We start from the raw sequence: 17,412 nt of genomic DNA on the forward strand, positions 1-17,412 counted from the left end.
TGCATTCTGCAAATATTAATAATACTAGAAACTATAAAAAATTCCAGGAACTACATATTTTATGTGTTTTATATAGTTACTTATTTAGTTACTTATATTTTGTAAAGCTAATGATATTTTGTGATTCTGGATATTTTTTGTAGTTTCTGATGATAGCAAAGTAACAAAACAGCTTCAATGTTTTTGTCATCAATATATAATTCTCAATATATAGGATTGAATCTAAAAAATTTTTTCTTTAGTTTATTTACAATAGCAACACAACTTGTCATATATAAAAAGTTTGTCACACAAAAAACCTGTTTGAAATCTTTTTTATTATTCTGATAATCTTTTCCATTGACAATGACCTGTAGTTAGCGGCATCAAGACGACTTCCTTTTTTGAACAATGGTGTAATCTGACTACATCCAAGCTGAAGTAAGTGACGGGGCCCTGGCCCCAGCAAAAAATGAGACTTTTTACAAACCCGGCTCTGGCAAAATTATAAGATTTAGCAGGGGTTGATAGCTCGGGCTAGAAAAAAATTTATAATACCTAATATATTACAACTTCATGCTTACATTTACAATTTATTAAATACTGGCATACATTTATATATTTTTAAACTATAGTTCATTTCCAACTAGATTGCAAGCAACCACTATTAAGTTACTTTAAAACAGAGAATAAGTTAAAATACTAGGAAACGTATAACTTAAGGCTTAAAAAGTTGTGAGTTGTATAAAAAAGAAAAACATGAAGATGGGTAAGAGTTATAAAATTTTTTTGATGTTCAAGGAACATAACTGGATTAATAAAAGTTTTCTTAGTTTTAAAAAACTATTATTAATCTTTTGTTCTATGCAATTAAAAAATGAAAATTTTTACCCAAAACAAGAGTAAAAAGTTAAGTCAACAGCAAATAGAGTCACTTTAGATTTCACGAAGATCGTTATTGTAGATAAGAAACAATACAAGATCAAAGATAGAACCTTGTGATACCCTTAAAGTTACTTGAAATAAAAAAGAGGGAAGGCCTTCAAGAATAACTTTACTACTGCAGTTTGAAAGAAATAACTTTATAACCTCAAAACTTTTATATAAAGAAACTAATAACAGAGTGAAGACTAATTGTAAGATAGTTGAAGAGATAAAAGTGTTTTCTAGAGATTTTTTTTTTTTTTTTGTAATTCACCTTCCTAAGGCTAAGAAGACCACTATAGATGAGGAAGCTACTTGTGGTTATGACCCTCTCCGACTCTATAACTCTGAAACACGAACCTTGACAAACAAGGCCGCTGTGCGGAGAAACAAGTTGAGCGCGGTACTATCAGGGAAGTGGAAAATATTTTAGAAAATTGGAACAACTTATTTAGCACTTTTTAAAAGTTTAGCAAAAGTTAAAAAGAGTCCTGGAGAACACTTTTTAAAGACTTTTAAATGATGGAAATCTATTCTGGAGCACAAACTGTAGAAGTCTTTAATTGAGAATTAAGTTTAGCATCGAAAGCCAGAGTGATTTCAATGTTTAACAATGGGTTAATCTATTTAAATGCCAACAAATAAGCGTTTTTGGAGCACTTAGAAACAGTAACAGAAAAAGGATGAGATTTATTTGAACGAAGAGTAACATGAGAATGAATTTTAGGGAATGGCACAATAGACGCTAGCTCTTTAGAGCAGTGCCCATTATAGTATTTGTAGAAAAGAAAAAGAGAAGCAACATTACCACAATGTGATAATGGTTAGAGGTTGGCGGCAAGAGCAGGTCCAACTATGAGCTCAATAAACAGATGCAACCTTAGCAGATGCTAATTTTGCAACATATTTGATATATGGTTTCCAAAAAATCTCAGAAGTAAGAATTATTCCTAGAAGGTGAAGAGTGGATGATTCATGGAGTACATCACTGTTCATAAACATAGGAAGATCTAAATTATTGCGATAACGATTGGCTGAAAAAAATTGATTTTTGTCTGTATTGAAGTTCACCAGCCACTGGGAGCCCCATGCTGTAGCAGAAGTGAGATCCTTTTCAAGCTCAAATGCCCCCTCCAAGCAATCAGAGAGTGTTGGTTTCTTATCACGACAAGAATAAATGGTGGTATCATCAGCAAACAATGCCACCTTGAATGTGAGAATATCTGAAAAATTGTTATGTAATTTAAAAAGAGGATAGGACAAGGATAGAACCTTGAGAAACCCCTGAAGTTATAGAATAAGAAGAAAAGTGCTGTCCATCGAGGACAACTTTTATAATATGATTGGAAAGAAAGGATTCAATAATCTTAAAGATGTTGCCAGATACACTGCAAGAAGAAAGCTTATGGAGAGGATCAGCATGCGAAACTTTATCAAAAGCTTTAGAAATGTCAAGAGCGATGGCCTTAACCTCTCCACCTTAATCTAATGCACAATAAAACCTATCGGTTATTACTGTTAGCAAATCAGCTGTAGAACGAGAAGATCAAATCCATTTTGATGGTCAGAATGTAAGTTATTAGATTTAAAATGAGAAATTAAGTGTTTGTTAATTAAAGATTCCAAAAACTTGCTTACAATAGGAAGAAGACTTATGAGATGGTAGTTTAACGAATCAGATCACTCTCCAGAATTTTTGAAGATAGGGATAACAGATGCTGCTTTCCAACAGGTTGGAAAACAAGACTTTAATAAGCACTTGTTGAATAGTTTTGAGAGTATAGATGACAGCTCCGGAGAACACTTCTGCAAGACAATAACAGGTATGTTGTCCGGGCCACAAGCTGTAGAAGAGTCTAGACAGGAAATCACTTTAGATACAGACGCTAGAGTGATACGAATGTCAAGCAATGGATCAACCTGTTTGTTGGCAATATCAGGAAAAACGGAAGAACTAAAGGAATCAAGAGATATTGATGAAAAGTTTTTAGCAAACAATTCAGCTTTGTCTTTAGGTGAGGTGACAAAGTCTGAACCATACAAGAGAGGTGGAATTATAGATTTGCCCTTATTATTAATAGTATTAAAGATTCTCCAGAAGTCACGAGAGCCTAATTTTTTAGATGAGATACGAGATTTCATGACCTGAGAATAGCGGACTTTGGTGTTAGACAAAACCTTTTTACAATGGTTTCTAGTAGTAATAAACAGACGTCTGTTTTCTGGAGAATTGTTTTGCTGATAGATATGGGAGTAACGGCTTCGATTGGCAATCGCAGCAGCACAGTGTGAGGAAAACCACGGAGGAGAGTGAGGCTTGACCTGGAATTGTCAAGAGGGAATAAAAGATTCCATGCCAGCCTGGATCCACGAAGTTATATAAGAAGCACATTGGTCAACAGGAAGACAAAAGATTTCTACCCAAGGGCCATCGCAAAAAAAATCACGGAAAGAATCCCAGTCAGCTTTACTGTAATTGTAAGAGGTACGATAATAAGGGGATTCAGGTGATGAAGAAGAATGAGATATTAGTTGTAGAAAGATCAAACTGTGATCAGAAGCACCTAAGGGTGAATGTGGAGAAACTGAGCACTGACTAGGATCAGAAACAAGACATAAGTCGAGTAAAGAAGGTAAATGATTTGGGTTGTCTGGAAAACAAGTCGGAAAGTAGACTATTTGAGTTAGAGATTGAGAAAGGCAAAAGTTGTGGGCTTTAATGCCTGCAGAATCACCGACACTAGAGCTAAGCCATTCAGAGTAGTGAGCATTTAAGTCACTTGCAACAACTATATTAGCTGACGGATAAAGAGAGAGGGCTCTCAATATGATCAGAAACAACATCAAAAAGATTGCAGTCTTGAGATGAAGGAGAGCCATATAGAACAAAGAGAAAGGTGATAGAGTGAAGTAGTGCTAAATGAAAGCACATAAAAGAATAGTCTGTGGATTCAAACCTAGTTTCAAGACAAATAGGTGAATTCTTACGAATGTAAATGCCAAGGCCAAGCATGTGACTTTTGGAGTCTTCACGAATTAAAGGAAGATAGCCATCAACACTAAGATCACAAGATGAGACAGCTGAACTCCAATTAGATTCACAAAGAGCAAATAGTGTGATAATAGCTGATCGTTGTGAAACTTTATTGTTACGTTTATAAAATTCTTGTTTTAATATTATTAAAGTTAATTGATGTAATTTATAAGTCAAGTCATAAGCTATTTTTGTATATAATTACGCCCTCGAGAATTTTTGTTTCTGCATAAAAGTTGTTAATAGAATTTAATTAAAAGAGTCAAAAATAAAAGTAAAACAAAGTTGTAGTATTAACAAGCTATTTTGGCAGTATGGCATCTATGGCGAAAATGATTGGAAAATTTGATGGATCTGGAGATGTTGTAGTGTGGCTGAAAAAGATCAAACTGGTGGGAGAGTTGCAAAATATGGCGATCTTTTATTGATCATTCTGTTGTTTCTTGAAGGCAGTGCGTTCGCATTATATGAGCAACTTGGGGAGAGCCAAAAAACCGCCGCTGCGGACATTGATAAAACTCTACTAGATGCATTTGCAGTCGATGGTTTTCAAGCTTATGAGCAGTTCAGAGATCGGAGATGGAGTGACAATGAATCTGTTGATGCGTATTTGGTCAGTTTACGTCAACTTATGGGTTTGGCCAACATTGAAAGCGAAGAATTATTGCCAAGAGTGTTCATAACTGGATTGCCGGGTGAAATTTCAAAGCAGTTGCGAGCACAAGTGAAAATATTTGGGATCAGGTTACAGGATGCATTAAACCATGCACAAGTACTCATGACGGAAAACAAAAGAAGAGTATGCTTCAACAATAATCTCTGGTTTCTATAAAAATGTTAAAAAACCATCCGCTACTGATTTTTACTGCTACAAGTGCGGCAAGCCTGAACATGTTGCCTGAATCTTTTTTTCGAAGAAACAAATTGTTAGCGATAGAATAAAATGCTTTAGATGTGGAGAATCCAGACACATTGCATGATTTTGTTCGTTGCATCAGGGAAACTCAAATGGGAAATCGCCAGCGCCAGCTGTTTCCCTAAACAATTAACAGCGCTTCCAATATGCACTGTAAACACCTTTGCAGGAAAAGCACTGGTTGACAGCGGATGTAATAAAACTATTATTTTATTATGGTATAAAGGACAAGGATTTTGATGCTTATTTTGATGGTACAAAGTGGACTGCTAAATATAAATGGAAACAAGGTCAACGACAACTGAGAAATTCTGTCGCACAGTACAAGGTAAAACCCCTGTTGTTACATCAATTTAATGATGAGATGAACTTATGAGTAAAAAATAGCTGGTTGAAACCATGCAACAAAGAAGAAAAAAGTACAAAAGGGATTGTCCCGTTAATGACTGTTGAGCAGGGTAATGAAGGAAAGATATGACCTGTTCTGGACTTTTGCGAATTAAATTAGTATGTTAATTCACATAATGCCTCAAGTGACGCATGTGATGAAAAAGTTAGAAAATGGAGAACTGTTGGTGACAAATTTGCAACGCTCGATCTTAGATGCGCCTATATGCAAATACACATTGATCCGAGTTTGTGAGAGCATCAGAAGGAAGTCTACAAAGAAGAAAAATACTATCTTACACATCTTGGTTTTGGGTTAAATTCTGCCCCAAAAATAATGTCTTCAGTCTTAGGCAGTGTGTTGAATCTCAATGCAGATATTAGTGAAGTAACTGACCACTACATTGATGACAATTGTTAATTTGGAAAAGTCATCAGCTGAAAAGGTCGTAAATCATTTAGCATGTTATGGATTGGTAACAAAAGAGCCGGTGCAATGTGATACTGCACGAGTGTTGGGTTTGCAACTGTTTAGAAATGAAAAAAAAAGGAGCTTTGTTGGAAACATGGAAACATCATTCCAAAGTCACAAGATATCAAAACTAAAAAAGTAACACGACGGAAACTTTTTTCAATATGTGGACACTTTATAGGTCACTATCCTGTTGGAGGGTGGCTCAGAATTGCCTGCATTGTTATAAAACGTCATAGTCAAGGAAATGCTTAGGATGATCTAATCGGAGATCAAGCTCAGTCATGGTTGATCGAAATATTGCGCCGATTAGAAGTTTGTGATTCTGTGAAAGGGAAATGGAATGCTAAAGGGATTCAAAATGGAGCAACATTGTGGTGTGATGCTAGCAGCATGGCAATAGGGGTTGCTATAGAATACGATGGCGTAATAATTGAGGATGCAGCCTAGCTTCGAAGTATAAATGATATTATGCATATTAATATTGCTGAATTAGATGCTGTGGTGCGTGGGATAAACCTAGCTGCTAAGTGGGAAATAAAGAATTTGTCAGTATTCGCTGATTCAGTAACAGTTCATGGATGGCTAAAAAGCATGCTGACAGTCATAGGATTCGATCAAATGCATTATCAGAAATGCTTATTAAAAGAAGACTTTCTCTATTGCAAGACTTAATAAAAAAATATAATATAAGCATCACATTAAAATGGGTTCCGTCTTCCAAAAACAAAGCTGACATGTTGACAAGAGTTCCAAAGACTTGGTTAAATGAGCTTTCACGAAGAAATACTAAAGAACTATGTGGAGTAAGTATTGCTGAAGACATTCGTAATTGTCACTCAAGACATCAAGTGGACCAAGTCGGTTTGCAATTTGGAGAAAGTTGCCTTGCGGAGATACCAAAAATGTAGTAAATCAATTGAAATCCATTTTTTAGGGAGCATGGCCCGCCGCAAAAACTGCTGATGGATAATGGAGCGGTGTTTAAGTCTAGTGAATTTTCGAACATATGTGAAAAATGGTGTGTAAAAAAGAAGTATAGAAGTGCATATAGACCATCAGGAAATAGGATTGTGTAGCATAACCACCGCACAGTAAAACGAACAGCTGCGAGGGCACAAATATGTCCATTAGTAGCGGTATTTTGGTACAATACAACACCAATGGTGGGAAAAAATGAGGAATCTGCACCTGCTTGTCAAAAAAATAAGTACGTTTGGCATCTACCAATTCAAGAGGAGAAAAACACTGAAACTCAGGAAAGATCACGACAAGTTATGAAAACTTATAGAATCGGAGAAAAAGTTTATGTTCGCCCCGCTGATGCAAAGTGCACTTCAATTTGGAAAATTGGTACTGTAACTGACATACTCACAAACACAAATATTGAAATTAATGGTGTACCAAGACATGTGCAAGACGTAAGAATAGCTCCTGCCTCAAATTCTTCAAACACTTCAAGTAAAATTGTTATCAGTAAAGAGGTTGACAGTGATGAAAGTGATTTAGAAGATTTAGACATTTTTGCTGCATAAGAGGAAGGAACTGAAGAACAGTTGTTGATGCTGAGGAGGAAGCTGACGGCAGAGAAATTGTCGATAATTTATTACCAACAATCAGACGATCAACCAGAGAAAGGAGAAAGCCGACATATTTAAATGACTATGTTACTTAAGAACTTCAGTTCTTGGGGTGATGTGATAATAGCTGATCGTTATAAAACTTTATTGTTACGTTTATAAAATTCTTGTCATAATATTATTAAAGTTAATTGATGTAATTTATTAGTCAAGTCATAAGCTATTTTTGTATATAATTAAACCCTCGAGAATTTTTGTTTTTGTATAAAAGTTGTAAAAAGAATTTAATAAAAAGAGTCAAAAATAAAAGAAAAACAAAGTTGTCGTATTAACAAGTAGGTCTGGTGAACTTTGCAAGAGATACGACTTAACAGAAGAAAAGTTACTTCGAAGACCACGAATATTAGTGAATGATAGGTTTGGAGAACTTGGTGATAATGATGTTTTTTGTGTTTTATAGTTTTTGGTACTTTAGCCATTTTTAAATTTGATTGAAGAACTTGACACAAAGCATAGATAGTACTCATTTGTGGCCACATTTGGAGGCTACATTAGGGTTTATTAATAGTAATGAGGCAATTGCTTGGGCTATTAAACACTGTTTAATAGCCCAAGCAATTGCCTCATTAGTACTAATAAACCCTAATGTGGCCTCCAAATGTGGCCTCCACAATGCACACCAAAAGTACAAACAGGGACACCATCCATGCACAATATGGCACTGCTAATGCTTTGATATTTTTCAGCTGTTGATGGAATCAGCCTCTCTGAGAGCTACCACAGATTTCGGGAAACCTGACTACCAGCTGGCCTCAGAACCATAAAACTGAGTTTTAGAGCTGTACCTTCATTAGGAGATAATAGATGAGTTGCCTAGTCATAAAAACAGAAACACAAGCAAAACCTATGCATTGAGTCAAGAAGATCCAACATTCAACATCCTAAACTGGAAACAATGTATTGAAAATACATCTGCGCCAGCCTAATAGATGAAGAAAGGGTGCGAAGGTCAACAGATAGAACCTGTTTACCCCTAAAGTCTTTGCCAAGGAGGCTTTCTGCAAGACAGGAGCCGGATGCATTTAACATCTGCCTAAGATGAGTATTTTTATCGAGACACCATCTCTAGTCTTTACTCAACCAAGAGCCCCAAGGCAGGGGGTGTTTCAAGTCGGAGTTTGCATCTCCTAGCCTTTGCCTAAAAAGGCGTATCTTACAAGGCAGCAGGACATGAAGCAGATTGTACTGGGTTACATATATATATATATATATATATATATATATATATATATATATATATATATATATATATATATATATATATATATATATATATATATATATATATATATATATATATATATATATATATTAGGGGAGTCAAAAAAAGTAAATTTTGAAAACAAAAAAATCATACCCCCTAAATTCCCCATTAATTCAGGGAAAAAATGACCGAAAAGTGGTCATTTTTGGACCTCTTGGAGAATAACAAAGCTTAACATCAGACAGAACTTTTTTACATTGGTTTCTCGCAATAATATAAGGACATTTGTTCTTAGGAGAGATGTTCTTATAATAAAGATAAAAAAAAAGATTAATGTTTAATAAAGCAACTGCTCAAGATAGTGAAAAAGATGCTTAAGATGGTGGAGTAGAATGAGACCTGACTTGAAATTGAAGAGAAGTAATAAATGCTTTCAAATATCTTTTCAAAAAGAAATAAAACCTTCCAAGATGCACTTTATGCATACATATTATGGCTACTTATTTAGATCATGGCATACAATATCCTTTCACTGTTATATAAACTTTATTATTTATATGGTGTAGTATTTGCTGAAAGAGAAGATGAGGCAAATACTACACCATACAACATACAAGAAAAGAAGGCATCTCAGACAGATTAGAAAAAACGTTGTATCGAACAACGTTTGTTAGAAAAGTAATTTAGGTATCAGCATGTAGAAAATAATTATAGTAATTTAGTTATCAGCATGTAGAAAAGTAGTAGCTTCAGTAGAAAATAATAGTGGTATAAGTAAGAAAACTTGAAGAGAGTGCCTTACATATTATATGAATGAGCTTCAGTTAAGAAAAAAAAAAGCTCTATATTTTTTATATCAGAGAAGCGGCATAAAAGAGGAAGGCTAAAGCCTGATGATGATGATGATTATGATGATGATAATGATGATGATAATGATGATCATCATCACCATCATCACCATTATCATGATGATGATCATGATCATCATTATCAGGCTTTAGCCTTTCTCTTTTATGCTGTTGATGATCATGATCATGATGTTGTGATAATGATGATGACATCATGATGATCACATTGATCATAATGATGTTTATATATACATATATATACAAAATATAATATGAATTTTGAATAAAATTAATATACTTGAATTATACGTAAATTTTGAATAAAATAAATGTAAAGATGTATAAATGTTTATGCAGCCCCAGTCACAAACCCAGCCCCAGCTATTTTTTATTAATCCCAGCCCTGGCCAAATATCAACCCTGGTCACTTACTAACAAGCTGTAGGTGTTAAGCCTTCAGACAATGCTTTGTTGTAAAGTAAAGTAAGAGGGTAAGTCTTTTGAGTAGAACATTTTTTGAATACCTTTAGCCTTTTGTCTAATGAAAAATATCTTTAAAACTTTCTATTACTTTTATTTCCATCACATAAAATGATGGCCTCATTACAATAATTAACAAAAGAGTCAGAAGTATCTAAATAGGTTATTTTTCTAAACTCAGAGGTTCTACAGCACATTTAGGAATACTTTTCAACAAAATTACATTGAGTCATATATAATTATACCCAAGTGCTACAGCTCTGTCCTAAAAAGCTCTAAATCTGTCCTAAGTTATTGAAGTTATATTTCTGCACAATTAAAACAGTGGTTGAGTTAAGCAAGGACAATAAAATATGTTGCATTTATAAAATTTGGTTTTAGAAATAAAAAACTTTAGTTCAAACTAATGAATAAACAGGCTTAACAGAAAGAAGAAGCTTTTGCTAAACACTTCCTGTATGTAAGGATATTTTTTGATCATTAAACTGTATATAACTGCTCCCTTCATCTTGTTTTCCTGATTTATATAATTTGCAATCTTTTAAGTCGTGTGTTAATAATTATCTTGCTTTATAAACTTCATCTATTTTCTTATATACATATATATATATATATATAAATATATATATATATATATATATATATATATATATATATATATATATATATATATATATATATATATATATATGTATATATATATATATATATATGTATATATGTATATATATATATATATATATATATATATATATATATATATATATATATATATATATATATATATATATATTAGTCTTCTCCCTTTAGCCAGCGCTTTTGAACTCGCCCACACACCTGCAAAAACTTGCGCTTAAAAAAGCACATAAAAAAGCGCTTGCCAAAAAGCTAAAAGCGTTTTGTCATAAATTGCAACAAAACTTTTTTGTTCATTTGTGTAACTTTTTTGAAAAATGGCTTTTTTTACCAGTTTTATTTAAAATTATTTTATCTACTATTTACTCAAACAACCCTCAGAATTAGGGTCAGCATTCAGCAATGTCGACCTAACTGCTGACCGAAAAGTGTTTGAGGTTGGCAATTTTTTGCCAAAAAAGAAAATAAATGAAATTTATAAAGCAAGATAAGGTCGCTTCTAAGTTTTATGGTAAGATCTTTGTATCAATTTTTTTTTGCCGACCACTAAAAGATAGAAGTCAGCAAATTATTGCCGACCTCATTTTTCCTTACTTGGATGGTTGCTCAAAGCATTTTTTTTGCTATTTTTATTTTAATTTACATAGTAAAAAAAAATGTATTTTTTTTAATCATGCTAACTTAAAAATGACCATTCTGCCAGCGCTTTTTTAAATTTAAACAGTGAAGACTAAAATATATATATATATTTATATTTATATATATATATATATATATATATATATATATATATATATATATATATATATATACAAGGTGGCTACATAAATATATATCCCTCAAATATATATATATATATATATATATATATATATATATATATATATATATATATATATATATATATATATATGTACATATATATATATACATATATATATATATATATATACATATATATATATACATATATATATATATATACATATATATATATATATACATATATATATATACATATATATATATATATACATATATATATATATATACATATATATATATATATATATATATATATATATACACACACAGACACACACACACACACACACACACACACACACACACACACACACACATATATATATATATATATATATACAGGATAATAGAGGAGGAGGCTTTGAAAAAAGAAGGACTTTAGAGGATTTTTAAAGAGCTGTGGCCACCCTGATATATATATATATATATATATATATATATATATATATATATATATATATATATATATATATATATATATATATATATATATATATGTATGTATATATATATATATATATATATATATATATATATATATATATATAAATATATATGGCCAATTCCAAAGTCCAGTGATGCATCATGCAGAGATATTTTTTTTAATAAAAAATTTTCTATAACTCAAAAATAATTTTTTATTACTCTAAATCAATATTGAATTAAAATTTTATAATATAAATTAAACACAATTGTATTAGCATAACACTGATACATAGCAAAGATTAAAACATGAGTGCAGTGACGCAATGTTGAAAAAAGTGTTTTTTTTTTATCAGCATACTTTTAAATAGAGTTTTAAATAGATTTTTTTTGTTGTAACTTATTCATTTAGCAATAAGGCAGTCATAAAAAAAGCCACAAACAACAAAGTTTTCATATTGTTTTATTTTACAGAAAAAAACTATCAGTTCAGTGACACAACATTCAGTGACGAAACAAAAAGATGGAATTAAAATCATTTTTAAAAGTTTTGTTATTTTGTAATAAATTTTAATTATACTCAGCTTAAAATAGCATCGGAACAACATTATCATACTGAACATAAAAATAATGGGATTTGGATATATCTTTGATTTTTCTTGAATAACTTAAAATTGAACTAAATCCAAGTTCATTTTTTTGTTGTCTTGTGTCATTTTCTAACATATGAATTAAAGATATTTGCAAATCTTGTAACACTGACACAAAATCTGCTGCTGACCCGATCTCGCATTGACTAGATTTAACTCTCAGGGCTGCGATTTGCTTAACAGTAGCTCCTATTCCGCCAACCACTCCTTTTCTGTGCATCACTGCAAAGAAATGCCAGAAGAATTTTTTATGACAATATTTTTTAAACACAACCATTGCAGCCATAATGCTTTTGTTTTTGAACTGATAAGTGGCATTATCATTGAACATGTGTACTTCTTTGACTTGATCAGGAATAAAGTGAAGGATTTTGTCAATCTACGGTATAACAGAAGACTTTGTATGATTAGTTGAATCAGAAACTATGGCAAATATTTTTAACTAAATGTTCCTGCAATGACTGTAAGGGTCATGATAGAAACTTGATTTTGACCAAAATGAGCTGCTTGTAGTAAACAACCGGGGCTATGGCCAGGGCCAGGTTTGATAACACATAGCCGCGACCGGGGATGAGTTTATGATTAGTGCTGCATTAATATTGATAGATCCTATAAAAATGTTATTTTTAATTGAAATTTGTGATATGAGTTATAATTAAAAACAATACTTTTATAGGATCTATCAATATAAATGCAACCCCGGTCATAAACCCGGCCGGGGCTGCATTAAAATTGATAGATCCTATAAAATATTGTTTTTAAATAAAATTCATATCATAAATTTTAATTAAAGATAACATTTTTATAGGATCTATCAATATTAATACAGCCCTGATCATAAGGCCCTGGCCCGGGTCGCTTACTAGTTGCTTGCGGTTCATTTTTAAAGAAACACCTAGCATTTGCAACCCAGTCAACTTGGATTACTGCAATTTTCAGAATTTCAAACAATTTCTACTCAAAATTAATTTTAACAATAAATTTAAGATGTTTAAACTACAATTAAAAAAAACAAGTTTTGTGAAAAAAAAAATTTTAAACATGAAATTTATCTCTTTCATCGTGGAAATATATATATATATATATATATATATATATATATATATATATATATATATATATATATATAATATATATATATATATATTGTTGTGCAATCATATTTAAAATAAATCACATAAAATCAAACTTATATTAAAAAGGGATTCAACAGAGCCCCAGATTACCCAAAACTACATAGAGAAGTGTTAATATACAAAACAGGAAAATTTATCAACTATTATGAATAAACCGGACAGCAAAAAGATTAATTTCAAAAACACTACATCATATTTGTATACAACCATTTTTAAAAGGTGACTTAACACCCCATCATTAGGTAACTCGGGACAAGCAACTAGTTTCAAAAATATAATGAATGATGAGACTATCTGAAAATTACTCAAGATTATTTATCTTAAATAAACATAAATTAATTCTGTGTCATCCAATTTGACAAATGTCAGCACATAAAAGCCTTAAAATCTGCAAATAAAAATATCAATAAACGCATATATTCAATGCGAGACATCACTGAGAAAGCCATACTAAACTAGAAGCTTCAGTAAAGTAAGGGTTTGGACAGGCAGTCAATTTATACATAGGTACATAAAAAATTCATATACGTAGATATTAGGGTGTCCCAAAAAACAACATTTTTGAAAAAAATAGGCAGAGACCCCCTTAATGTGTTCTATCTAATACAAAAACACTAGATTTAAAATTTTTTTGAATAAAAAATATTTTAAGGGGTCCCTCAATACCCTCGAATATTTAATGGGTCCCTAATAATTTCAAAAAAAAAGTTTTTTTAAAATATGTCAACCTGGTACTCAAATGAAGCAAAATTATATAAAAATTTCAAAAATAATATTTAATTTGGAAAAATTTTAACTTATTTATCAAAATTGTCATAAAAATACATAAAAAATGCATTTTTTTGTTTTTTGCTAAAAAACGTAATTTTTCATGTAATAAAACCTAAAATAACAATTCTATATTTGAAATCTATATTATTTTTGAAATTTTTATATAATTTCGCTTCATTTGAGTACCAGGTTGACATATTTTTGAAAAAATTTTTTATCGAAAATATTAGGGACCCATTAAATATTCGAGGGTCTTGAGGGACCCCTTAAAATATTTTTTATTCAAAAAAATTTTAAATCTAGTGTATTTGTATTAGATAGAACACATTAAGGGGGTCTCTGCATATATTTTTTAAAAATGTTGTTTTTTGGGACACCCTAATATAAATAGATACCCTATTTTATAAATAGAAACCCTAGTCCTCAGCCAATGTATGCAGTGAACATCTCTATCCTTTTTTTAGTATGACCTCACCAGTGAAGTTTCGTGAGTATGCTGGTATTTTTACCATTTACCTTGAACACATTATGATCAACAAGCTGATTGAGCCCAGTATCTTTATCATTCAGATGACATCTTCCTATGATTCCAACCACGCATATTTTTTGATTACCATTAGATGATCTTAAAATCAAAATAATTGATCAAAAGTTCTTACAAGCAGGTATTGTATATGGCTGCTATTTATAAAGTAGTTATTGTATATGGCTGCTATATATAAAATAGTTATTGTATATGGCTGCTAATTATAAAGCAGTTACTGTATATGGCTGCTATTTATAAAGATCTTGAAGTATAGAAACAATTTTATAGATTGGAAAGATCTTCTGAATGTCAAAAAAGTTTTTTGGTCAAATAAGGAAATGTAAAAGCAAAAAGTATCAAATTAGCCTACATTTAAATAGTTTATATATTTTCAAAATTTTTAACATTTTAGTTTTTATAAACTTAAAAGTAGCAAATGTAGTAAAATAAATTCATAAAACTTTTTTTAAAAAAAATTTCCAATCTACAAAAAAAGTTGTAAATAAAGATAAACAAAAATAGAAAAAAATACTTCTTTATTTCTTCTAACTTTGTCTGAAAGCTTGATATATCCAACAGTACAGCCATATTTAAAATTCACCAACATTTAAAAATGGTTCAAATAATCTTTATTTTATTTAGTTAAGACTCAAAACAAGAACTTATAACTAATAGTTTTAAATAGAATTAATAATTCAAATACAAAAAAAATATATATAATAAATAAACCAAAAAAAGTAAAATAAAATCTATATATATATATATATATATATATATATATATATATATATATATATATATATATATATATATATAAATGTGTGTATGCATACATACATACATACATACATACATACATACATAGATACATACATACATGCATATATAACTGCATACATACATACATACATACATACATACATACATACATACATACATACATACATACATACATACATACATACATACATACATACATAAATACATACATACATACATACATACATACATACATACATACATACATACATACATACATACATACATACATACATACATACATACATACATACATACATACATACATACATACATACATACATACATGCATACATACATACATACATACATACATACATACATACATACATACATACATACATACATACATACATACATACATACATACATACATACATACATACATACATACATACATACATACATACATACATACATACATATGTACATATATATATACTTTTATTTTGCTGAGATGATAGCATTTAGTAAAGTATTTTAGCATTTAAATTAAAAAAAAAAAAAAAATTTTAAGATAAAAAAATCAATAAACAAAAAATCTTTATAATTCATGAAAGAAGTTTATGGTCTTTATCAAGCATTTCCCATTTGCACTTTTCAGTTAAAAAATATCTGCGATGTTTATTTTTAAACAAATCCTTAGATTTATATTTAAGTACAAACTTAATTGTGGATTTGCCACTTAAAACAAAGTTTTCTGGTTGACAATGAGGTGAGGTCGAAGAAAGCTTTAAGTAAACATCATCTGGAAGCTCTAATAACTGATATAAATTATTATTTACAAAAATAGAAAACTCTGGTATTATAATGCATTGATCTTTTAAATCATATACACTCACTATAGATTGGTTTTTAGAGAATAACAACCTTGTGTTTCGCAAAAGAAAATCAGGACAACAGCAACTTGAAGAGCTAACATCAATCTCTGCTGTAATAATATCAACAGAGACACCGTACACTATAGGACGATTCTCGTTGTTTTGAATAGTTGTATTTGTGTTAAGAGTGACATCTATCCGCAAATCAATTTTTTCCTTTGATTGAGAACATGCATAAATAATTTCATTAAACAGCTTAATAGATAAATTTTTTGAATCTAAAAAACCACCAAACAAATATAAATCAAATCTTGGGTCTCTGTTACAATATGAACTTTTAGAATAAAGGTACATCAATTCATTGATCATCTTTTTAATCCCATTTAATGTGTCTGCACCATCAAAATGGGCCAGGCTAATAGATTTTGTCAGGTGTTCAATTAGTATTACTATTATGCAGGTAGTAGCAGAATCTGATGCAATATGACAAAAATTTTGGCAATTTACAGAAGGTGATATAGTTGCATACTCGCGTTGGGCTACATACAAAACACGATCAGAGTTAGAAAGCTCTCTCTTTTTACGATTTACAAATATTTTTGAATCTTCTAGTACTTTCAAACTTTTAAAATAAGTATCGCATACTTGGTCATCAATAAATAAAACCATTTGTAAATAAAATGCTAAATAATAATGCGGGTTAAGGTAATCATTAAAATATTTAGATAAGATTTAAATGTTAAACTTAGATGTTGAATTAGAATTCAAAAAAATAATAAGAATACTATTTAATTTATTTAATAAATAACAATTAAAATTTTTCAGTAGTTGGTTTATTCATTTTTATGTAATTGATTTAGCATTGATCAAAATAAGACCCTCCATATTGCTTCTTTTCTACCAAACACCTTCAGATTGCCT

At 30.5% G+C, this 17,412-nt stretch overlaps 2 protein-coding genes across 2 annotated transcripts in view; both read right to left on the reverse strand.

The window, feature by feature from the left end:
• LOC100214569 (nonsense-mediated mRNA decay factor SMG8) overlaps positions 1-15,536 on the reverse strand; it is an 83,977-nt gene extending 68,441 nt beyond the window's left edge. Inside the window, exons 1-2 of the mRNA XM_065806295.1 lie at positions 15,384-15,536; positions 14,842-14,950 (exon numbers count right to left, since the gene is read on the reverse strand). Of these exons, the coding sequence (XP_065662367.1) occupies positions 14,842-14,950; positions 15,384-15,439 (165 nt within the window). The 5' untranslated portion in view covers positions 15,440-15,536. The remainder of the gene's footprint in view (positions 1-14,841; positions 14,951-15,383) is intronic.
• Positions 15,537-16,196: 660 nt separating this feature from the next.
• Positions 16,197-17,201, reverse strand: LOC105850568 (protein N-terminal asparagine amidohydrolase). The gene has a single exon (XM_065806296.1). The coding sequence runs from the start codon at positions 17,158-17,160 to the stop codon at positions 16,222-16,224; it is 939 nt and encodes a 312-aa protein (XP_065662368.1). The 5' UTR covers positions 17,161-17,201; the 3' UTR covers positions 16,197-16,221.
• Positions 17,202-17,412: the final 211 nt, after the last annotated feature.

Source organism: Hydra vulgaris, chromosome 09 (genome assembly GCF_038396675.1).
Source record: "Hydra vulgaris chromosome 09, alternate assembly HydraT2T_AEP".
Classification (NCBI taxonomy): Eukaryota; Metazoa; Cnidaria; class Hydrozoa; order Anthoathecata; family Hydridae; genus Hydra; species Hydra vulgaris.